The sequence below is a fragment of the Sciurus carolinensis genome, chromosome 7, assembly GCF_902686445.1.
Source record: "Sciurus carolinensis chromosome 7, mSciCar1.2, whole genome shotgun sequence".
NCBI lineage: Eukaryota > Metazoa > Chordata > Mammalia > Rodentia > Sciuridae > Sciurus > Sciurus carolinensis.
In genome coordinates, this window is record NC_062219.1 from 22,950,753 (window position 1) to 22,976,802 (window position 26,050).

The window sequence follows — 26,050 nt, forward strand, 5'->3', positions numbered from 1 at the left end:
TCAGAGCTGAAGGTGGAAGATGTCAGAGGACTTGTTCTCACTGGCAATACTTGTCACTAAAATTTATTTTTTATTTTTTTTGAACCAGGGATTGAACCCAGGGGCACTTAACCCCTGAGCCACAGCCCCAGTCCTTTTTTGTATTTTATTTAGAGGCAGGGTCTCAATGAGTGGCTTATTAGCACCTTGCTAAGTTGTTGAGGCTGGCTTTGAACTCGTGATCCTCCTGCTTTAGCCTCCCAAGCCACTGAAATTTCTGTCTCTCTTTCAAAATTTACTTTCCCAAATTATTGGCTGGTTTGTTCCTATAGGAACACTTGACTGCCTTACATGTAAAAAGTAATAAAAACAGGCATTTTTAAATTTAGGCTAAATTAATAATGAAGCAAATAGAGGATTTAAGGATATATTTTCACTCTGTCAGTTACTAGCTTCCCTTCAATGACTTTGGAGATGACTTCCTTAATATAGGTTTTTCTAATTGCTACTTCAAAACAAGTGTCTTCTAAGTCTTAATTAGTGTTGCACAGAATAAGTACTAGCCGTGTATGTGTGCTTTCACAATGTTGGGTTTATTCTGTGCAAACTGTCGCTCTTTATTTTATCCCAAGTGTCCCTTGTTTTTTGTATCCAGTCCTGTCCTTTTAGTTTGGCATTTAGCTTATTTTCAGAGATGATGGAGTGTGGGATGTAGGGGCGATTGTGCCTGAGAGAAAGCCAGCAAAATGATTTTCTCTTTCTGTCCTACAGATGAAACCTGATGCAACCTTTTTATTTGGTAGCAAACTAGAAAGGAAACTCGTGGGAAATATATTAAAAGAAAGAGGGAAAGGAGAGCTTCATGGAGATAAAGATGTTGGATCCAAGCAAACTGAGCCAATCCGAATTAAAATCTTTGAAGGAGGGTAAGGAAATTTAAGTGCAAATGCAAAATGTTCAGCCATAAGTTGAAGCAAAGGGCCCTGTATGTCTGTCTGGAAAAAATAGCCTCTCTTCCGAGTGGAAGCTCAAAGCCAATCCCATTTCCAGTCGTGGTTCTGAAATCTGGCTGAAAACAGGCAATGAGTACTTTCAGGACTTGCTTTTAATGGACATACCCCTGCTGTGTATGGTTTGAGCCTCTGTCTTCAATTTTCACATCCTAATTTAATATGAAATCTACTAAATTGGTAGACCCTTGATGTCATTTAAGTTTATTCATTCTTTGATAGCTTTATGGGCATTTGTGTTATTAATGGACATTTTTATTCTGTTCTTACAAAAATGAAACTGTGCACACTCATATAGACTCCTAGAAACTAGTTCACTTGTTTTCTTTTATTATTATCTAAGCTCCAGACTTTCATGGGATTTCACTAGTCCTCTCGGGATCTTTTTTCTGTTCCAGGATCCAAGTGAGGGTGCCACTGCATTTAGTTGTCTCCTGTCTTCTCTGGTTGGTGACACTTTCTCTGTATTGAGGAATTTCTTTTTGAATGTTGAGTTCTAAGCCAACTGAACTCAAATAATAAAGTTCAAGGATTTTTTTTTATTGTGTAATTATGAAAAAGTACACATAGATGAAATGTGTAGTTTTAGATACCAATAGAAATATATCTTCAGCCCAGTTCCATGAAAGGAAAACTCAGACTTACGCTTTCACCTTTCAAAAATTTTGAAATACTTTAACCACATTTGGGAGATTATGATGTAATTAGCCTTATCTCTCCAACAGATCTATAATTTACATATTTTTGCGAGCATGAGTTCATTCCAATTATATTTGAAAGACAAGATAATGTTGTTTGTTTGGCTATAAAGCATTTGACTGTTCAGTGAGATGAAACATCAATCTCTCGCATGGTTTTTACAGGTTGGAGATGGATTGCTGTTGTTGATTCTCCCTTAGATTTTGCCCTATTTGGATACCGGATATTTTCACCTCTAAAACCATAGTCGAATATAGTCATGAACCCTCATCTTTTAACATAAATGAGAGAAACATAGATTTTATTTTTCCTCAGAGACTTTAAAGTCCCTTGACTCAATCGACATTAGTATGCAACAGTCCTCTTCCACTAGATTAGTGGATCTGCCCTCAGATCACTAGATTAGTGTCACCTTTGCAGTTACTGGGTGTACTGGGAGCCCCCTCCACCACCCAGGACACAGTGAAAGGGTGTACATGAGCATTGTATTGCTGCGTTTCGATGATCCAAATGGATTGTGCCCGTCTGTCATTTCCTACTCTTTTCCTTGTCCCATGTTATCAGCTAGGTCCCTAACACTTCTTCATCTGTGACCTGGTTTCTACCTGGTGGTAACCAGGAATTCATCCCAAACAGTGTGTTATCACCTCTTTATTTTCTTGATTCCAAAGTGGTAACTTAAGAAGGAAAAAAAGTATTACTGAGCAGATTTTCTAAGTGTATGTTTCTTATATTACCTAACTGGTAGGTTTAATGATTTAGTTAAACATATCTTTAAGTAATTTTTTTTTCAAAATACATCAGATATCCTATGAAGTAGATTCAAAGGTGTACAGGAATGTTTTAAGGTAGATATTTTATTGGTATAGATTCTTCTAATATACAGTTATACAGAATTTTACTCTATTGTATTCTGGAAGCAATTTAATCAGCTACGATCTAGAAAATAAATTCTATTATTTGGAGATAAAGGGCATTTCTTATCAACTATGATGATGGATTACAGTAAACTTGAAGTGTCCTTTCCTGAAGAAAATTAGCTTTCTGTTAAATTGTTTTATTCTATACCCATTAAGCAATGTCATCTAGTTAGGAGCATAGAATAGAGAAATTGCAAGATGAAGGGTGTTTTGCATTTTTTGGTTTTGTTCCACTTTATTATAACATATAATGTGAAATAAAAGATAAACTTTAAGCAATTTTGAAGAACCAGTTTAAATCTAATTTTTTGTAAGGAGCAAAATGCATAAAAAATTGATTATTAATACTTTTGAATCTAATTATCTCTTTCCTCAATTGGAGCTTACCAAAATATACATAATGTTAAGATTAAATAGCATCCATAGAAAAGTTGGTATTTAAAGATGTGAATGCATTTTTTTCCTTTAAAAGTCTTTCAATGAATTGGACAATTAAAGCTGAACTTGCTTTTATTCCTCTTGATGGATTAGCTAGGATACAATAGGCAATTTGCAATCCTCTGAGAATGTATAAAACCATAAATCTAGTTCCTTTAAGTAAATGTACAGTAGAAAAAGAATTTTGCATTTAGACATTACAAAAAATACCTGGAAAAAAAACTTTCCATAATGGCATTAGAACCATAATTCTAGCCTAACCTCAATTTAAGAAGTAATGTTGTTTGTTGATTTATTAAGTAGAACCTCACCTATTATCTATCATGTGTTATTGTGTTCTAAACAAAATGGATGGTAGAGCATTGGGTGTGTTTTCTCCCTTTATTATCCAAGGAAATATCTAAGACTTTGTTCATCCATCTGATTTGGTTGAAGTAGATGACCTCAGATATCCTTCAGAGCTCTCTGTGAAATCCTTCTGGAAACAAATGCAAATTTTATTAAAAATAGAATCTCTAGTTTTTGTTATGCAACAGTACCTTCAAGAAGCCAGTTGAAATTTAGACTCCACGTTAGTACAGTTTCATGGTCCCTGGGAAGAGCAGATCAAATCTGCAGACAACAGTTGGTGAGCTGAGCTCAGCCTGTGTACACTAGAAATTTCTGAGGCACTCTCGTGCCAGAATTGTAAAAATAGAGTAGAAACTTGCAATGAAGAATTCTATTACCAGTTATACTTCTTTTGGCAAATGTAAAACAGTGTGTGCACATGTACATTTTACATGATGTAATGTTAACTCATGATGCATGATGATTTCTACTATGTTGATATGCTTTTTGGATGTCCCTTCTCTGAGGACTCTACTAGAATCCAAATATAATAAGGCACAGGTCTGCACCTCTTTGGGGCTTCTAGAAACCCACTGGAACATCTGTACCCTAAGTCTATAAATTAATACATAATAGCAGAGCCAATTCCATTGAATCCCATTAGAATTATACTTTGTTTATAGTGCCAAATCTGTTACCGAGTTCTTCCAGGCATTTTACTGCATACATTTCCCAGGCTTTGTAGAAGTGAAATTGAATAATTGTAAAATACCCTCGTAAAATTTTCCATGTAGTGATTAACTTTTGGTTTGATATATAACATACTAAGAGTATTTGAATACACTGGATTCCCCTTTTGAAAACAGGTATAAGTCAAATGAAGATTATGTATATGTCAGAGGACGTGGACGTGGAAAGTATATCTGTGAGGAATGTGGGATTCGCTGTAAGAAGCCAAGCATGCTCAAAAAACACATCCGCACTCATACTGATGTTCGGCCTTATGTATGCAAGTTATGTAACTTCGCCTTCAAAACGAAAGGTACAAATCTGATTTTGGGGGAGGAAAAAATACTTTTCTGATGACTACTTAGTCTTCTGAATACTATCTTGTAACTCACATTTATCAACAGTAAGATGGCTTTGTGAAAATATGACTACATGTAATGTATTTTGTCCCTCCTGTTGGTGATCAGAGGATGCATGTGAGACTGTGAGGCTCCTTTTATGACTAATTAAGAGCTTTAGACTTAGGACCAAGCCAGTCGTCTCTGAAGGAAGTGGCTAAGAATTGCCTGGGTAGCTATTACTTCATGCTGGAAATGTTATGTGGTCTAGATAATACTCACACCAGTATTGAAATTGTGCAGGGAGATAATACATGCAGAGGCAATTGAAAAGCAAAGCAGCAACTGGAAAGAAAACATGTGCCCATGGTCAGTTTCAAGATTATAAATAATGTAGAGATCCACAGACTCTCAGGTGGGCCCCTCCATCCACAGTTGCATTAATTATGCATAGAAATCTGATAGCTTCCACTCTGTATATTTATCAGCACAGAGACAATTTCTTGCTCTAAGGCCATGACTCTTCATCTCAGAGAACTTACCTTGAAATAATATTTTTATTTCAATTTTAAAAAATCTGTTTTAAGAAATAAATTTATATAAACATATTTTACTCAGGAAGATTGCTTCAGTTTTCATTATCTCATAAAATCATGAAAATATTCATAAGCCTGGTGTTCTCAAAAGAGACAGTAGTGAATTAGAGGTTGCTTGATTTTTATATATGGAAATATGTTTTACTTTTGGTCTAACTTATCCTGCAGACACCTCCTCACCAACCTCACATCATCTCTAGTTCCTTAACTCTTCAAATTTGCCTATCAAGTTATCTACTCCCTTTTCCATATAGGAAGATAAATATCAAATAAAATAATCTTCAGTATAGAAATGTATCATTTCCTCTTCTATCCCCAATCCTAAATTATTATTATTGATTTGACAGAAGTAAAAATGTATAGCCTCTCCACATATTTGTTTCATCTTTATTAAAAATGTAATTTACACTCCAGTTCTGCCTTATTTGAAGATGACAAAAAGGAGAGCATTCATTTACACTTCAAAAGAAATAAACATAAGGTCCTTTAAATAGCATCCACCTTTGCACAATCAAGCCTTTTATTTAGAGCTTTACTGAGAGATTCCCTAGGACATAAGAAAATGAAAACATTAATTTGGGGACATCCTCCAAGTTCACTAGACATTGCAAATGACATGTCTTCATTGGGCATATGAGTTGTCACAGGCATACATTAGTTGTGTGAAAACTGGATGAAGAAGTGACACATTTCTAGATATTTCAAAACATCAAATTAAATCTGGCTCTGAACTCTCATCCCAGAATTTTAGCAAGAAATGATTTATTTCTGGTCACGAATGGAGTTTCCTTATCACCCTTTGGGAGTGTGCAAATGTCTCAGAACCTTAGAGTTGAGTAAAACAGCCTGGGAAACCCCACCATTTTTTACCTCCATCTGAAGGGCCTGTTTTCCAAACCATGTTGTCATCGCTGTCATTGTTGTCTGAACACAGATGCATCCCAGTTGTAGGGACAGTCCCTTCCCCTTGCCTCTGCCACTCTCTTTCCCCCTCCTGCCCTAATCCACTCCTTCAGAAGTTCATGACTTCAGCAAACCAAAGCACGGGTGGGATTATGTCAGATTCCTATTTCTAGCTGTGATCTTGCTCTGCAGAAGGGAGCCCAAAACTCTAGTACCTCCTTGGAATGCATGGAGAGGAAACTATAGTAGAAGAGAGACACATTAAATCTAAATACAGCCATCTCAGCATCTGTGGGGGATTGATTCTAGGACCCCCACAGATACTAACCTCCAAGAATGCTCATCCCTTATATAAAGTTAAAATGGTATTATATTTGCATGTAACTTATGCACATCTTCCTGTATACTTTAAATCACTTACAGATTACTTATAATACCTAATGTAATGTAGATGCCATGTAAACTTTTATTTTATTATATAGTATAGGGAATAGTGATAAGAAGAAAGTTCATACATGTTCAGTATAGATACAATTTCTTTTTCTGAATATTCTTGATCCTTGTTGGGTGGTGGAATTCATAGATGGAGAGGGATGACTGTAAGTCATCTCAACACGTTTAGCATCCACAACTAAAAACACACCTGGTATACTTGTCCTCTGGCAGATACTGATGATTTCCATTAATTTAATTAATTTACAGGTTTAGGAATTGAAATGTCTGTTAAAGTTTGGAGCTCTTTAAAAATTGTAGAAATAATGTTTTTGATAAGAAGAGCAATGGGGGCCTGGAAATATTTCTGTGTTTGGAGTTATCAAAATTGTACATAAAATTCATAGGCATGTAAGCAACATGTAGATAATAAAATAAGTAAAATAGTAAACATGGTATGCCAGTTTAGAATTGTGACATAATGTTAATAGTAAGCTAAAAACTACCATAAAGGGGACAAACTATTTCATCAATGTGAGTTTCCACCTAGATTTCAGGGAGCCTGCTCTTAAAAATAAAGCATTTGTTGGTACATTGCTAATGCATTATCAAAAGGCACAGATAATAATATAGCCATTTTCATCAAAGTGGACGTAAATACTCCTTAAAACTGAATTGGTTCCTGGATCTATTTTGATAAGTTGCATGGTATATCATTGTATATATTACATTCGTGTGTGTGTATGTTTGTGTGAGTGTGTATGTGTGTGTATGTATTTATTATTTTTCTTCCATAGATCTTGGGTCAAGAGTGATTGGATCAATGTTTTTCAAATGTTCTCATGTTCCCTCTAGTAATTATGTAAATCTAAAGAGATAGCGATATAGGTATGTATATACATACATATACATTTAAATATGTAGACACATAATTATATATGTCATCATTATAGCATATTCAATATGAAACGCTTCTTTTTTCCTAGAATGGTGGAAATCCAATCTAAATAAAAAAGGGTAAGCTACTGCTCCAGAAGTTCAGAAACTGCTGTCGTAAAGTTCGCTAACATACGCCAGCCAGAATGGTGCTAAGTTAATGCTCCCTGTAAGAGTTAGCTAAGCAGATCTATGGACCTTTGAATCCATCTACATGGTTGCCTGTCATAACAGTTTGTGTGTTTTTTCTTATGACTGGTGAAGATCTTTGGAGGTTAACCTATAAGTCCATCAGTGCCAAAAGGTCTGGGGTCTGTTCAATGTGTTGAGTATATTTCCTTCTTGAGGTTTTTCCCACCTGTTTGACCCAACTTATGTCCACACCTGTGGAGTCCTGGGACCCTGGCCTTTTTAGTAGGAGTTAGATCCCTCCCTTTTCAGGAAGGAAAGTCTCAGAAACCCAGTCTTGCTACTCTTGAGAGGATGTGACCCTGAATTTCCATTCATCTTTTAGGATAAACAAAACCTGAGATTGGGCCAAAGCTTTCGGGGACTGGTATCTTCAGAAATCCAATTGTTCTGAAGGTTGAAGCAAGGGGTAATCAATAGAAACAAATCTGTATTCTCCCAAATAAGTTCATTTCATGTTGCATTTTGGAATGATCATTACATTTTGGTAACCAATCAGTTTCTTTCTTTGTTTGGCTGTGTTTTTAGGTAACCTAACAAAACATATGAAATCTAAAGCACACATGAAAAAATGCCTGGAGTTGGGAGTCTCAATGACATCAGTGGATGATACAGAAACTGAAGAAGCAGGTATGTTGTAGTTGAACTGACTGATCCCCTCACTGTGCACACTGAAGCTCTAGGACTCAAGTGGTAAAGTAAGTTTAGACATTTAAAAAAAATGATTGCATTTCATTTTATTGAACGCTAAAGATAGAAAACAAATATGACATATTGAATTGCTTAAAACCTGCCAAGGAGAAATAAAAGCATTTCAGTTGTGACTCTTGAGGAAGAAACAAAAGGTCTTACTGTGAACATAGTTCTGTCTAGAACTCTGAAGCATGTATAATGCAGATGATTTTGTGATAGGGATTTAAATGTTATCATGCATTTTGGAAAATTCGAAAAGCAATGTGTTGTTATTCCTATTAAGAGAAAATCTAGTGGAAAAAAATCCATCAACCTCAATAGGGAACCTGGGGTTGGGTGAAGCCTCCTGAGATGCACCACGTGTCTGAAAGTTTGTACCTGAACCTGGAGGGACAGGTTGTTCTTCTTGTCCTTTGGCATCATCAGTAACAACGTATCTGTACCCATTTGTTGAGGGTTTTCTATGGGCAGAATGATGTCTGAGCTATAAGTCCTGCTTAGGAGTCCTGATCATAGGGTGAGAATGAAACCAAACTGATACATAGAAAGACCAGAGCCCAGTGAGTCAGAGGAGCGCAGAGACATCACTGTCTCTGGTGACCAGAGGGCTAAGCAAAGCTTTTAGAAAGGAAGAAATAAGCTCCGAACTTTGTCATGTGGGTCTTGACCTCTGATGTCTTTGTTTAAATGTTTCAGAAAATATGGAAGATTTGCACAAAACAGCTGAGAAGCATAGCATGTCCAGCATTTCAACCGATCACCAGTTCTCAGATGCCGAGGAATCGGATGGTGAGGATGGAGATGATAATGATGACGATGATGAAGATGATGATGACTTCGATGACCAGGGAGATTTGACACCAAAAACAAGATCAAGAAGCACCAGTCCTCAGCCTCCTCGATTCTCCTCCTTGCCTGTGAATGTGGGCGCAGCGCCCCACGGGGTGCCTTCGGATAGCTCCCTGGGGCATTCTTCACTGATCAGCTATTTGGTTACTTTGCCCAGTATTCAGGTGACTCAGCTCATGACCCCCAGTGACTCCTGTGAAGATACCCAGATGACAGAATATCAGAGGCTATTCCAGAGCAAAAGTACAGACTCGGAAGCAGACAAGGACAGGCTAGACATCCCGAGTTCTATGGACGAGGAGTGCGTGCTGTCTTCAGAGCCGAGTTCCTCCCCAAGGGACTTCTCCCCTTCCAGTCGCCATTCCTCACCAGGCTATGATTCTTCCCCCTGTCGAGATAACTCACCAAAGAGGTATCTGATACCCAAAGGAGATTTATCACCCAGAAGACATTTATCACCCAGGAGAGACCTGTCACCCATGAGACATCTGTCACCAAGAAAGGAAGCCGCATTGAGGAGAGAGATGTCCCAAAGAGATGTTTCACCAAGAAGGCATCTGTCCCCCAGGAGGCCACTCTCTCCTGGGAAAGACATCACAGCAAGAAGAGACCTGTCTCCCAGAAGAGAGAGAAGATACATGACCACCATAAGAGCACCATCTCCCAGAAGGGCTTTATACCATAACCCGCCATTATCCATGGGGCAGTATTTGCAAGCAGAGCCAATTGTATTGGGGCCTCCTGTAAGTATATCTTGCTTTCTCTTTCTAATACAAGTTGCAGCGCAGTGGAGACTCTGGATGATGTGCTAGCATGGCATTTATTGTACCATGGTGTGGACTTAGTTGCTGAGAATAGCAGAAGACATTTTTGCCACAGCTCTTGTCAGTAACCTGGCTGTGGCTTTACTCCAAGCGCAGTATTGCATCACAGCAGTAGTGCATTTCCAGCTGGGAACAGGTGAGGCCTTTTCAAGGCTTCCTAAGCTTAACTAACTAGAGACACGAGCTGAAACCTTTTCCTGAGTAAAAAAGGTGAAGCCGTTGGAATGGCTGACTGCGTAACCAGACACTCAGAGGGACTCGTAGGTGTCAGTGATCTGCACTCTCCACCAGATAAGAACTCTGATTTGCCATTATACCTGGCTTTCAACATTATTTTCTAATATACTCTTTACCTTGCCGGGTAGGAGTGGACATGTGAAACTGGCCAGCCACCGGCGAGGAGAGAGTGACATACACCTTATGATTACAAAGCAAGGGCATGAACATTTCTGCTTTTCTTGCTGTTAACCCCACTGGGTGCACTTGCTGAGTGAGAGCACAGGCCCAAGAGAATGGGAAGTCAGGAGCGCCAAGGGAGAATGTTTGAAAACTTCTAGCACAGGCCCTTATTATAAATTAAGGAACAGCAGCAGGGGTCACAGACTACATTTAAGCAGCTGGTTTAATGCAAATCCACAGATAAGCTCCTCTTCTGCCTGGTTCCCTGGCTTGGCAGACAGTGATGTCTCTTTCTGTTCTGTGAAGGATATGAAAATGAACTCAGCATAGACAGAGATGTGGAGACATTTTTTTTTTTTTTTTTGCTTTAAGCATGTTTTTAGTTTCCTGGTCTCTACTCTCTCTTGTACTCTTGGCTCGAGTTTTCTCTCCTGAGCATCAGCACTCTTCTTCCCAGCCAATGAAAGCCCTGCCAACACCCTGCTCATCTCATCCCTGCCCTGGTGGCCAGTTCCCTCCCCGTCTTCACTTTCTGCCACCCTGAATCATAACACAAGCTCAGGTTGTCATTTTTAAACTCTAGGAAAGCTCCCTGCTGCATTCCACTCCCCCCATCGCCAACAACCTCTTGTCAAAGCCTGAGTACCATCTTCTTCCTGGTACAAATCCTGCAGAGACATGCACAGCCATCAGGAAGTCATTTATTTGCCAAGCCCATAAATTAGCAAGCTAAGAAAAAGAGCTACATTTCTACAGGTTTTTTGTCTTGGCAAAAGTGGAAAGGAGGGATTTTCTTCCGTTTATGCCACTGCGGCATGAATAGAGAGCAGTAAATCCCTTGCATTGTGGGATGGCAGGTCTGGGGCGGGTGTCAAATGCTGTCTCTGATAGAGACACAATCCTGCTGGCAGGGTGCAGTGGAGGAGCTTTGTCCTCCATCCCCGCTGCTCTTGTTCCAGCATCAGCCAGGTGCATTGAGACCATGCCTGTGGAAGGCTGTGGAGCATATTTAGTGAACTGCAGTCATAAAAAGCAAGCTGGTAGTGCAACCATGCTGTGGTTATAAAAAAAAAAAAAAAAAGGCAACCCACAATCAACTCAGGCAAAGGAATTGAAGGAGTGGAGCAAGGAAATGCATCTGATTTTTAAATATATGCTCAAAAAGTTGTTGTTGGAGGGAGATTGGTTTTATTTGTTGCTGAGTTTGACCCAGATTTTCAGTATTTGTTTCTTTTACTTCATTTTTTTTGAGCAACTCACCTGAATAGTAAGTAGAGTTGTTAAACTTGACCATTGATGAAGGCTTGGTCTGTTGCCTAGTTACTTCTCTTCAAAGATGGATAGCCTGCTGCTTGTGTGTGTGTGTGCACAGTTAGTGATACATTTATCGAGATGAAGAAGATTAGGAGAAAAATATTCTTTGGATTCATAAGATTATCAGTCTTGGGGCATGGACCCAGAGATATAAAACTGGGTGTCACAAGGATGTAAAGCCAAGCATACGAAGCAGGCAAGGAAAACCTTGATGGTGAATATAATCAAATAAGAGTTTTATGTGATAAAACTATCATATAAAAAAGACAGGAAAGAAGGACACAGGATTTCCAATTTTGTAAGCTCTCTTAGTCTATTTTCTGCTGCTCTGACTCAATATCACAGACTGGGTAATTTGCAAAGAACAGAGGTTTATTCAGCTTCTGGTTCTGGAAGCATGGAGGTCCAAGGGCAAGGTGGCAGGGTCTGCTCAGCACCTGGTGAGGCCCTTCTTGCTGCAATACAGCGTGGCAGAGGATGTTACATGGTGAGATGGAGCATGCTTACTAACCCAGGTCTTTCTTCCTCTTCTTATAAAGTCACTGATACAATCATGAAAGCCCCACCCTTATAACCTCATTCTTTTAAAAAAAATTTTTTTGGTTGTACATGACTGTAGAATCTATTTTGATATATTTATATAAGCATGGATTGTATCTTACAATGAGGGAATAGACAGACCTGAGAATCCTCCATCAAGCAGAGATAGCGGTCCCCAGAATTTCCCATTTTATGCTTTCTCACACTCTTTTTAGGGACAGAGGAAGACTTTCACCTTTCTCTGCTGTGTGAACAAGGTTCCTGTGGTCAGAGCAACACAGACCTGGCAGTACCACGAGAAGCATTTCTCCTGATTGCTATGTTAGATGAAGGCTTCATCCTCTCATAATTATGAAATATCAAATAAGAATGATACAAAAAATAATCCTCTTTGATGCACATTCTGTTAGCAATGCCTTTTCTTTTGCTTAACATTGCTAGAAGCCTTGAGGGGTAGTGGCGGTGGTGCAAAGGGACCTGGGAGCCCAGGGTGTCATGCTGATTCTGGCTTAGTCTGGGCTTACAGACCTAGGGAGCAGATTCAGAAGACACAAGACATGCCACTGAGATTGCTACCACCCTGCCATTTTTGCCCTAACTCCTTCTGGTTTGTCTTTATTTTTAGAGAAGTGGGATTCAAAGTGAAGGGTCTTTTATGCATTCATTCAGTAAATTTTTTTTTTTTGGGGCGGTGCTGGGGAATCGAACCCAGGGCCTTGTGCTTGCAAGGCAAGCACTCTACCAACTGAGCTATCTCCCCAGCCCCTCAGTAAATATTTTTGAGAATCTATTATGTGTGACTCCAAGATGGAATAATGTTATAGTTTCACCTTAACTTTTTTTTTTTTTAATCAAATACATTTCCTTTTCCATCCTTAAGTTTTGGTAGATAAATTAAGGAAAGAAAAAAAGGAAGAAGGAGGGAGGGAGGGAAAAAGAAAGAAGGAAGGCAAGAAAGAGAATGAAAGGAAGAAAAAGTGTGTGATGCAGATGAACATTGTGTGCAGTGAAACCGTCACCATTCAGTCTCTCTCTCATGGTCTGTGTGACCTTGGGCAAGTCACTTCACCTCTTGGTCACGGTTATAAATCTGTCTGTGGCAGCCAGGGAAGTGGACTGTGTAGATATCTGTTCCCGGAAGAACATGCCATTTAGCTGTAAGGGATGAAGTGAGCTGACAGCCCTCTGCTGTTATCACTTCAGGACATTGGCAGGTTTCAAGCCAAGGCCACTTCCCTGCAGTCCCTGACCAGTGACCCAACACAGATCAGTCACCCCTCCTTTTGCATTTGCATGAGGTACCCTCCTGCTCACTGCTGCCCCAGGACTCTTGCTCTTCTATTTCCTTCCTAGTCTTCCAGAGGGACCTATTGACACCCTGTAGAAAAGATGAGTGACGTAGTATATGAGGTGCAGGGGAAATAGGTGATAAAGCTGTATGTACTATAGGCCTATGATATACATACCTACATGTGTGTGCACACACACACACACACACACACACACATACACACATACACACACACCCCTAACGTAATCCACAGTTGAATTCAATATTCAGTTTTCCATGACAGGATCTTTCTTACTGATGTTTAAGTAGGACCGGAGTTTGTACTCTACATTGTGATAATGTCTGAATTACAAAGCAATAGGATTGCAGAGTTAAAAACCAAAGTAAAGAAAAACATACATTATGCTAATTTGTTTGGAGGGTGCAGGAGAGTTACATGAGAAGAGAAGGATGGGTGGAAGTGCCAGACACCCTGTGGAGCAAGGGAGAGGTGATGTGGTGGAAATTACACGTACACTCACTTCTATGGTTGTCATTCCATTTCTGATCAGGGCAGATCTGATGTGAACCTTTATTTATTTATTTATTTTGTGGCGCTGGGGATTTGAACCCAGGGCCTTGTGCTTGCAAGGCAGGCACTCTACCAACTGAGCTATATCCCCAGCCCCTGAACCTTTTATTGTTAAGACAAGATCTTATTGGATTTAGAGCATTGAGTGAATTCTAGTCTGAGATGACACAGACCATCACTCCCTTGGTGAGCTGGAGCTGGGATCTCAGACAGTTTGGGGGAACGGCACTTATCCCCCACTGGCCTCTGCCAGCTTCCCCAGGGCCTCCAGTTCTGCCCTCTGACAAGGCATGTGCAGTGGATGACACAGAAGAGCACCCGAAAGCAAAATGGAAAAGCAACCCTGCTCCACTTTATTTTAAACTTTAAATCTGTGGAAACTGTGATTAAAAGAAAATTCATTTCATTATCTTCACAGATTATTATCACAGGTATTAAAGTTTCTCCTACCTTAACTGTTGTTCAGTGAAGGAGACCAGAGCAAATGCAAGAGAGATTTTGTGTGTATTTGCATTTAAATGATTCTTTCTTGTACCGTAAAATTCCCACCTTTCATAGCTTATGAGGTCCTGGTGATTACAGGGTTGATGATTACACCATTTCACCTGCATTTCCAGAATAAGTCATTTGTTTCTAGCTTGAAAAAGGTGTAACCCAGAGCAGGCTAAATGCCAAGCATGGCACAGAGTTGGGGAGATAATGCATAATTTATAGTTCCTGGTCCCATCTTACAATCTAAATAGAACTAGTTGAGTCCTTAATGGTATAGAGCATACCTTGAGTTTTAGAACAAAGCTTCCGTGAAATGAATTAGAATTTTGATCTCTCTCCTGCATTAGTACCATATTTGACAAGTTTATGTCTGTCTACCTTCAGTTCTCAAAATAAACAACAGAGCCCCCTTTTAAATGACAGTCCATTAACAGAATGAATCATAGTAATTAATATCTGATAATCTCATTAAAACCTGATAATATGACAGACTGAGCTGTACTTAGCTACAGAAACAAATGTAGAAAATAAATTCTTCATTTGCAGGACTGAGAAGAGGAAATCTGGAATTTGGGCCCCAAATTTTAACTATCTTTAATTCATTAAATCCCAAGAAGACATTTAAGTGAAAATAACATCAACAAAGGATTTAAGACACAATCATCTTTGGTTCCCAGCTATGTATTTGAGTATAAATTGTTAACTATCTGAAATATTTAGTGTTAACCTCTTGGATGCATAGTTTTCTTATAGAACTGGCAGTGATGTAAGACTTAAATAGTCTTGATTTGGGAAGGCTATTTTTGCAGAGGCTGGCCCCTGAACAGCCCTTGAGCAGGAGTTTAGTCCTTTAGACCAATGCCTTGCTCGCTGGAGGAAGCTGTCTGAGTCCTACCCACAGTCTTGTCATCCTTTTTGTGGAAAACTTTTTTAAAAGGCCAATTTTCAGGCTTTTAACTCTTAATCATACACATCAACCCTAAGACAAATCTTAAAATCAACTCAATGTACAAACAGATGGCACTCTTTTTATTTCCTGTTGAATTTAAAACTGTTTATTAGTGTTTTTTGCTTGGTAAACTTTTTTGTTCCTGGTGATTATTCATTGTTTTCTTTTCATTCTCTCTTATGAAGAAAACAGAGCTAAAGTGTGTCTCTGTACCCAGTGGAAAATACTGAATGCTTTGTCACCTTACTGTTGAAAAACAGAAGTAACTTTTCACAGGCTGACACCTTCTTTCAGGGTCTAGAAGTAGAAATCTGTTTTGTTTTGAGAAATGAGAAGTTGATAAAGGTAGTGCATTGACCTGGGAGGGAGGAAAGGAGGTATAAGCTTGACCCAAGAAGGGAGAGTGGTAGGATGTGAATTGTGTGCTCTTTGTTTTCCTGTGCAGAACTTGAGAAGAGGATTACCTCAGGTTCCTTACTTCAGTCTCTATGGAGACCAAGAAGGTGCTTATGAACATCAAGGCTCCAGCCTTTTCCCTGAGGGTCCTACTGACTATGTCTTCAGTCATCTTCCACTCCACTCTCAGCAGCAAGTGCGAGCTCCTATCCCCATGGTGCCAGTTGGTGGGATCCAAATGGTCCACTCCATGCCGCCGGCCCTTTCCGGTTTACATCCTCCACCCACATTGCCTCTGCCAATGGAGGGCCCTGGGGAGAAGAAAGGGGCGCCCGGGGAGCCCTTCCCCAAGGATCCCTATGCTCTCTCCAGGCAGCAGGAGAAGCGAGCGCCTCACATTTTGCAGTCATCTGGTCTACCGAGCACTCCCTCCTCTCCTCGGCTACTGATGAAACAAAGCACTTCGGAAGACAGCCTAAATGCAACAGAGAGGGAACAGGAGGAAAACATACAGACTTGTACAAAAGCCATTGCCTCTCTCCGGATTGCCACCGAAGAGGCTGCTCTGCTTGGGGCTGATCAGCCAGTCCGGGTGCAGGAGCCCCTCCAGAAACCCTTGGAAAGTGCACACGTTGGCATTAGACACTTTAGCGGGCCTGAGCCAGGTCAGCCCTGTACCTCAGCCGCCCACCCAGACTTGCATGATGGTGAAAAGGACAGTTTTGGTACTTCACAGACTTCATTGGCTCACTCCACGTTTCACAGCCAGAGTCCTGTGGATGAGAAACAGGTGGACTTTCAGAGCAGCAAGGAGTTCTCTTCAAGCACAGACGAAGGCCACGAGCCCTCATCAGGGAAGAGTCAGCTACATTGATCTAAGATGCATGGAGACTTTCATTTCCACATTGGCCCCCTTTTTTGTTTTTGTTTTGTTTTTCTAGAAATAGAGATAATCGAGTTTATAGCATGCCTGTCCTAAGTTACAGTAGTTTGCTATTATATATACTTTTGTTATTTCAAAAGAATTAGGTAAATTACCAAGTCATCATGAGCCTGACCAAAACAAAATTTGAAATTAACCTATTGGGTCTGGTACTTTTAAAATTGTACAGATGTTTGTGCCTTTTCTTTACTTTGCTTATATTCTTATAAGCATTTTTTAGCAGTAATTTGTACATATTTTAGAATTTGTGTATCTGCTTTGTAATAAATGTAATTTCTTTCCTTTTTTGGACACTTGGATCTAAATGATGTAAAGCAAAACAGCATCAATATATATGTGAGGTTGCACTAAAACATATTTTTATATGATAAAAACTGAACAGCTTTTATGTACAGCTCTGATTCTGTAATACTAATATTTATTTACTTTGTTTCATAAATTGTACATTTTTTCTTAAATGTTGTGGATTGCTTTTCTATGTGAAGCATGGGATTTACTGTTGCGTAACTAGAACAACAATGTACATTGTAAACAAGATATTTAAACTAGAGTATCTTATTCTGCACTTATGCATTAGTTACAAAAAAAGATAAAGGATGTATCAGTCAGTTCTTAACTCTTGTAAATTTTTTTGTCTCTTGTTTGCCGGATTGACTATAACTTAAGTGCTGATTGTGATTTTAAACTGATAGTACCGTAAAGCATTAAAGTAAACAATGTGCTATTGTGAGTTTTTTCAAAGCTTTATAAAACAGTTATAAATAATATTAAAAGTATTTGGTCTTATGTGAACATGTTGATCTATATACTCATCTAAAAATATGGGAAAACATTCCGCCCCATGTAAATATGTACAAGTGCATCACTGGTACAATTTTATGTAACTCAGCTGGACACTAGGTTGCCACAGACCTATGCTAGGGTGTCTTTAAAAATTAAAGTGACAAAGCACATGGGACTGTAGAGCTTGGTTATCGGCCGGCCCGGTGGCTTGGCAGGCAGTGCTGTGCACTGCCCTTGGAGGAGACCTGGGCTTAGAGATCTCCCTGGTCCTGGCTGCACAGGATGGTGACTGAACTAAGACTACGCAGAGGGCCTGCGCTTGGACGCCGAGGGTTGTATGTGGAAGCCGGGAAGGGCGTGGAGACCTCTCCCCATCTCTCCCGGTCAGACTGACCACAAGGTAACAGGGTTAACATCTATCTGCATTAGGGGAAGTCACCTTCCCCTTTGTGTAGGGGAAGAGTGTCACACTCCTGGCTATCTCAGGGGGAATGTTGAAAATAAGATTTCAAGGAAAAATAACCTGCGGGAGGATGATGTCTGTTGTATAGAACATTCAGAATGGCTTTGGAATAGTGCTGAAGATGGGAAGAGCCTTCGTAGGTCCCAAAGAGCAGAGCAGGGGGAGGGGTACAGCAACGTGCACACACACGCACACGTGTGTGCACACACACACAATCTGGGTTACCTTTGTGCTACATAGTGGATTATAATTCTGTGAAACCAAGTTTGTATATTGAATTACATTAAGGAGTGTTCTTTAAAAAGAGAAATAAATGTACAATTACATGCTCGAGGTGTCTAGTTCTTATGTGTTGTTTTACATTTTAATTTCTCAGTTTTGTTTCTAAATGAATTTTGATGCTGCTGACATACCATCTGTGCTTTTAATTGTGAGGCTCCGCCCACCCCGTGGCATGCTGAGTGCGGATGCTTTTAATAAGTGAGAGGCAAGTCACTGGCTTCCATTGGTCATCTGAGTAGGACAGATAGTGGCCACTAAGGTTTGGGCTCTGGAAACGGATACACCTAACCTAAGCCTGGGCCTGAGCTGCACACATCATATCTGAATAAAGCAAATGATTTTCCTTTCTGCCTCTCATCTTGAAGACTTATCTGAAATGCCCCTGGTTAAAACTTGCCTTTTCTCTTTTTTCTTTCTTTTTTTTTTTCTTTCTGCTGAGGAGACTAAAGTAAAAACAAAAACAAACCTGAAATATACCATAAAGTCACCACACATCACAGTTCTTTATAAGAATAGAACCCTTTTATGAAGAAAAGCAGAAGCTCATCAAAGGTCAAAAATCTCAAATTAGTAGATTTACAACTTACCTATTTCATTTTATGAGTCAGACTGACTTTTTAAACTATGTTTTACAAAGGTGAATTAAAGGTCAACACAACCAGCCTGCCTAGTATCTCTTTACCCAAGAAGAATCCTTGATTTGGATGAGGTAGGGCAATTTGTGTGTCTTAGTCCTCATTGACACGAGTGCTGGCTATCTCCAGCCATGGTAACTCACCCTTTGCTTCCTCCTTTGCCTAATCCAACACTCATGAGTTCGCTCATTCATTCACAGAGTTTTGTGTGCCTCCTATGAACCGATAGATAATGGACTCTTAGAATCAACCAGGGACTATTCCTGCCACAGAGGAGCTCAAGTAAATAGGAGAGACACCTACGTGAGCAAGTGTGTAAGAGACAACGTCAGTGCTGAAGTATTGTGCATTTGGCATTTTGTAATCACAAAGCGAGCAATCGTCCCTGCTGAGGATGGAAGAGGGAGGCTTCATTCCAGAGTCATGGAACACAGGCTTAGAACAGTATATTAACCAGCTCCATCATGCCAAGTTTTCATCACCTACCTTAGGACAGTGTTCTGCATGCTAGGTGCACAGTACTGCACAAAACAGATGAAGTCCTTGCCTTCCTGGAGTTTATGTTCTAGTGGGGAGGGCATTAAATGAAAGAAGTGGGAAAGCACATATTAGATGATCCAGAATGTGGGAAATAGTAAATTAAAAACAAAAAGCAAGATGGAACGGGCTCCCGGGGCACATAGCTGTGTGGTACATGATCAAGGTAGAAAGGAACAGCCAGACTATAATAAGTGGGGAGCCAAGGAAGTGTCACTGTGGTTGTTGATGTTATTATAATTATTATTCTTTAGGGAAGAAACTCCCACCGTGTGAAGATAATGGGTATGAGGGAGAGAAAACAGAGGCAGGGTGACCAGCTAGGTGAATGACAAAGTGACATCACTTTCACGAACATTAAAAACAGCAACAATCCAAACAGATGCAGCAGGGCTGCTGAAAGAAGTAACAGTTTCGCTGAACAAAGAGAAGCTGGTGATAGCTGGAGAGCCTTGGTATTGTGGATGAAAGATACGATGAGCTTTTAATGTGGGCAACAGAAGGAGAGTACCGTCATTAACCCACAAGAAAGTGGATTTGTACAATATGTAGGTAAAGATATGAGCTGCTCTTAGCCGTTCACAATGGAAGGCAGGAGACTGGTTTGCCAGTTCTTGTCACGCAGTGTGCTGAAGTGGATGAAATCCCTCGGGCCTGCAGAGCGGTGGAGGAGGAGGTTTGAGGACTTTCAGAGGTGGACCAGGGACGTTAGAGGCAGTGAGCATATATGTGCAAGGTCAGCGCATTCTCTGTGCTGAATGCTAGGGATACCCAATTTTGTGATTATCATAAATTCTCTGATAATTTCTAGAAATCCAAACCTGAAGAACCTCTTTTTTGTTTTTGAGGAAAAAAAATAGCCAACACTATTTGTGGAATTATTTAACAATAGTATTTACTTAGTAGCATGAAGGCAGCCTTCTTATGAAACATTAATTAGAGACCTTTACACTAACTGGTCATTCACAAATGTCTTCAAAGCCTAGGTCAGGGAAGTTACATGAAGTTTTCAAAGTGCCAAATGAGGTTCACTGAAGAACCAAGGCTAACCCAGAAATCTCCCAGCTCTCTCTCCAGGCTTGCTTAGAGAACAGTTCCCAGTGATTTATGTTCCTCTCACTTAGATCAGCATTGTGATCACAACAATTTACAGTAAAATTTGCTAGGGTTGAATAAGCTCAGAAAATACAAGAAACACAAGGTCCATTTCTGCCCTCAGTTGCAAAGGTGGTTAGTAATTTAGAATATATTACTAAACACGACCACAGCTACCTTGCCTCAGTATAGATTTTTTCCCCCAAGGGCTGCTTGGCACCATATGGTGCGTGATGAGTTCCCGGTGCTTTGGGAATGGGGAGAAACAAGCTTACTTGCTTACTGGTACTCTACATGCAGTAAATAAACCAGGGTTGGCCATGTGACAGTACTAAAGAAAATGACAGAAATTATTTTATTTGGCATTAAAATGTGCCTGAAGATTAACAAAGAGAAGGTGTCAACCTTTGATTTTCTGGAACTCTCTATAGATCACTTTATGTATGTATACCCATGGCTTAGCAAAAACTAGGGTCACCTTCCAAAATAATGCTGGTCATAAAAACAAATTGAACCAACAGATTTTCTGTTCCTTCCTTAAGTGCCTGCCTGTGATACATTTCAGGGTCAGCAATTGATCCCTGGCATGTTTTATACTTACAATAAATTTCAAGTTTTATTAACTTGTTGAAATACAAGTTTAATAAATATGGTATGATATGAATAGAATTTCATTTCAGCAAAGCAAAAATAGGATGCTTAATAGTGATACATTTTATTGATTCATTAAAAAAATGTTAATGAAAAAAAATTTTTAAATAAAAATGTCTATTAAAAATGCCTAAATCTATAAATGATCAGGTCATATTCTCAAGGCAAAATGAAAAGATCCAGAAGTTTTGTGAATAATTAAGAGAGAAAAAAATAGGAAAAATCTAATGGGAGCAAAGCACAGGATCACCTGAACAACTGCTGGTTTCTGTGTCCCAACAGAAAGTGTGGCAGCAGGAGTCTGGGGCCCTTTATTCTGAGCACTTGAATTGCCAGTAAAATCTGATAGAAATCTGTATCCTCATAGGTATCACTCATTAACAACCAAGTGTCATGGCTCAAGAGCCATGTGATGCATTAAATACACCTTGAATATCTCCACTCCTAGGAAGAATATGTTTTGAGTTCTATGTCCTATGGTAAGATGCCAACATTGAATTCTAGGAATAACCTGTCCCATGATTTGAAGGTAGGTGGTAGTGTTAGATTTTGCAGCCTCAAAATACTTTTCCTTGAGTTACTGTCTTACCATTGTACCGTGTAGGAAAAACTACACACACTCGTGCACATTGCACATGGTCAAAGACCCAGTCTTTTAAGGAAGATAGCATCCCAATACAAAAAGAGTTGTAACCAATAATGATAAGTAACATGTGCTTGCCTTGTTTTGTGGGTTTTGTTTTGTTTTCTTGCAGTGTTGAGGATCAAACCCAGGGCCTTGTGCATACTGGGCAGCTGCCTACCCCTGAGCTACACTTCCAGTTCACTGGTTTTAAGTGCTTCCATCTATTTGTTCATTGAACAGCCAAAAAACTGAGAGAAGTAGTTTCATTAAGAACATACCTAGTAAGTAGGCAAGTGGGCAGTCAGGTTTTGAAGCAGTGGAGACCAATAGAAGCTTCTGTTTGATAAACATTGTTCTCTATCTACACGTTCCAATACAAAATACACTCTAGCAACATGCACCTATTGGCAGTTGAAATGTAGTGCATGCAACTAATAAACCTGGATTTTTCATTTCAATTCTATTTTTCTTATTATTGTAAATAAATGGGATACATGTTGTTTCTCTATTTGTACATGGAGTCAAGGCATGCCATTTGTGTAATCATACATTTACATAGGGTAATGTTGTTGGATTCATTCTGTTATTTTTTCCCTTCCCCCCACCCCTCCCACCATCTTTTCCCTCTATACAGTCCTTCCTTCCTCCATTCTTACCACCCTCCTTATCGCTAACCCTAAACTTAACCCTAACCCTAACGCTAACCCCTCCCATCCCCCATTATATGTCCTCATCCGCTTATCAGTGAGATCATTCATCCTTTAGTTTTTTGAGATTGGCTTATCTCACTTAGCATGATATTCTCCAATTTCATCCATTTGCCTGCAAATGCCATAATTTTATCATTCTTCATGGCGGAGTAATATTCCATCGTATATATATGCCACAGTTTCTTTATCCATTCATCAACTGAAGGGCATCTAGGTTGGTTCCACAATCTGGCTATGGTGAATTGAGCAGCAATGAACATTGATGTGGCTGTATCTCTGTAGTATGCTGATTTTAAGTCCTTTGGGTATAGGCCAAGGAGTGGGATAGCTGGGTCAAATGGTGTTTCCATTCCAAGCTTTCTAAGCAATCTCCATACTGCTTTCCAGAGTGACTACACTAAATTGCAACCCCACCAGCAATGTATGAGTGTACGTTTTTCCCCACATCCTCGCCAACACCTATTGTTGCTTGTGTTCTTGATAATCACCATTCTAATTGGGGTGAGATGGAATCTTAGGGTAGTTTTGATTTGCATTACTCTTAATACTAGAGATGTTGAACATTTTTTCATATATCTGTTGATTGCTCGTACATCTTCTTCTGTGAAGTGTCTGTTCATTTCCTTAGCCCATTTGTTGATTGGATTATTTGTATTCTTGGTGTAGAGTTTTTTGAGTTCTTTATAGATTCTGGAAATTAGTGCTCTATCTGAAGTGTGAGTGGCAAAGATTTTCTCCCACTCAGTAGGCTCTCTCTTCACATTACTGAGAGTTTCCTTTGCTGAGAGAAAACTTTTTAGTTTGAATCTATCCCAGTTGTTGATTCTTGCTTTTATTTCGTGTGCTATGGGAGTCCTATTAAGGAAGTCTGATCCTAAGCCAACAAGTTGAAGGTTTGGACATACTTTTTCTTCTATAAGATGCAGGGTCTCTGGTCTGATTCCGAGGTTCTTGTTCCATTTTGAGTTGAGTTTTGTGCAGGGTGAGAGATAGGGGTTTAGTTTCATTCTGTTGCATGTGGTTTTCCAGTTTTCCCAGCACCATTTGTTGAAGGGGCTATCTTTTCTCCATTGCATATTTTTGGCCCCTTTGTCTAGATGAGAAAATTGTATTTATTTGGGTTTGTGTCCATGTCCTCTATTCTGTACCATTGATCTACCTGTCTATTTTGGTACCAATACCATGCCATTTTTGTTACTATTGCTTTGTAGTAGAGTTGAAGATCTGGTATTGCGATACCCCCTGCTTCGCTCTTTCTACTGAGGATTGCTTTAGCTATTCTGGGTTTTTTATTCTTCCAGATGAATTTCATAATTGCTTGCACTATCTCTGCAAGGTACATCACTGGGATTTTAATTGGAATTGCATTGAATCTGTATAGCACTTTAGGTAGTATGGCCAATTTGACAATATTAATTCTGCCTATCCAAGAACATGGGAGATCTTTCCATCTTCTAAGGTTTTCTTTAATTTCTTTCTTTAGTGTTCTGTAGTTCTCATTGTAGAGGTCTTTCACCTCTTTTGTGAGATTGATTCCCAAGTATTTTATTTTTTTTTTGATGTTATTGTGAATGGGGTAGTTTTCCTAATTTCTCTTTCTGAAGATTCATCAGTTATGTATAATAATGCATTGGATTTATGAGCATTGATCTTGTAACCTGCTACTTTACTGAATTCACTTATGAGTTCTAAAAGTTTTCTGGTGGAATTTCCAGGTTCCTCTAAATATATAATCATGTCATCAGCAAACAGGGATAGTTTGAGTTCTTCTTTTCCTATTCGTATCCCTTTAATTTCTTTGGTCTGTCTAATTGCTCTGGCTAGAGTCTCAAGGACGATGTTGAATAGAAGTGGTGAAAGAGGGCATCCCTGCCTTGTTCCAGTTTTTAGGGGAAATGCTTTCAGTTTTTCACCATTTAGAATGATATTGGCCATGGGCTTAGCATAGATGGCCTTTACAATGTTAAGGAATGTTCCCACTACCCCAATTTTTTCTAGTGTTTTGAGCATGAAGGGATGCTGTATTTTATCGAATGCTTTTTCTACATCTATTGAAATAATCATGTGATTCTTAACTTTAAGTCTGTTGATATGGTGAATGACATTTATTGATTTCCGAATGTTGAACCAACCTTGCATCCCTGGGATAAAACCCACTTGATCGTGGTGCACTATCTTTTTAATATATCTTTGTATGCGATTTGCTAAAATTTTGTTGAGAATTTTTGCGTCGATGTTTATTAAGGATATTGGTCTGAAATTTTCTTTCCTCTATGTGTCTCTGTCTGGTTTAGGTATCAGGGTGATATTGGCTTCATAGAATGAGTTTGGGAGGGTTCCCTCCTCTTCTATTTCATGGAATACTTTGAGGAGTATTGGAATGAGCTCTTCTTTAAAGATTTTGTAGAACTCGGCTGAGAACCCATCTGCTCCTGGACTTTTCTTTGTTGGTAGGCTTTTGATGACCTCTTCTATTTCATTGCTTGAAATTGATTTATTTAAGTTGTGTATGTCCTCCTGGTTCAGTTCAGGTAATTCATAAGTCTCTAGAAACTTGTTGATGTCTTCGAGGTTTTCTGTTTTGTTGGAGTATAGATTTTCAAAATAGCTTCTCATTATGTTTTGTATTTCACTCGTGTCTGTTGTGATATTTCCTAGTTCATTCTGAATTTTAGTAATTTGAGTTTTCTCCCTCTTTCTCTTTGTTAGTGTGGCTAAGGAAGGGTTTATCAATTTTGTTTATTTTTTCAAAGAACCAACTATTTATTTTGTTAATTTTTCCGATTGTTTCTTTTGTTTCAATTTCTTTGATTTTGGCTCTGATTTTAACTATTTCCTGTCTTCTACTACTTTTGGTGTTGGTCTGCTCTTCTTTTTCTAGGGCTTTGAGCTATAGTGTTAAGTCATTTATTTGTTGATTTCTACTTCTTTTGTTGAATGCGCCCCATGAAATAAATCTTCCTCTAAGTACTGCTTTCATAGTGTCCCAGAGATTTTGATATGATGTGTCTTTGTTCTCATTTACTTCTAAGAATTTTTTTATTTCCCTCCTGATGTCTTCTGTTATCCATTCATCATATAATAGTGTATTATTTAATCTCCAGGTATTGGAGAAGTTTCTGTTTTTTATTCTGTCATTTATTTCTAATTTCAATCCATTATGATCTGATAGAGTACAAGGTAGTATCTCTATCTTCTTGTATTTGCTAACAGTAGCTTTGTGGCATAAAATATGGTCTATTTTAGAGAAGGATCCATGTGCTGCTGAGAAGAAAGTGTATTCGTTCTTTGTTGGATGGTATATTCTATATATGTCGGTTAAGTCTAAATTGTTGATTGTGTTATTGAGATCTATTGTTTCTTTATTCAATTTTTGTTTGGAAGATCTATCCAGTGATGAGAGAGGTGTGTTAAAATCGCCTAGTATTATTGTGTTGTGGTCTATTTGATTTCTGGAATTGAGAAGGATTTGTTTGATGTGCATGGATGAGCCAACGTTCCAGGCAAAG

General features: G+C 39.1%; 1 protein-coding gene across 1 annotated transcript in view; it reads left to right on the forward strand.

Moving 5' to 3' along the window:
- Positions 1-18,332, forward strand: part of Hivep2 (HIVEP zinc finger 2) — a 144,989-nt gene extending 126,657 nt beyond the window's left edge. Inside the window, 5 exon segments of the mRNA XM_047559759.1 lie at positions 751-905; positions 4,243-4,418; positions 8,028-8,129; positions 8,889-9,784; positions 15,867-18,332. Of these exon segments, the coding sequence (XP_047415715.1) occupies positions 751-905; positions 4,243-4,418; positions 8,028-8,129; positions 8,889-9,784; positions 15,867-16,691 (2,154 nt within the window). The 3' untranslated portion in view covers positions 16,692-18,332.
- The last annotated feature ends 7,718 nt before the right edge of the window (positions 18,333-26,050 follow it).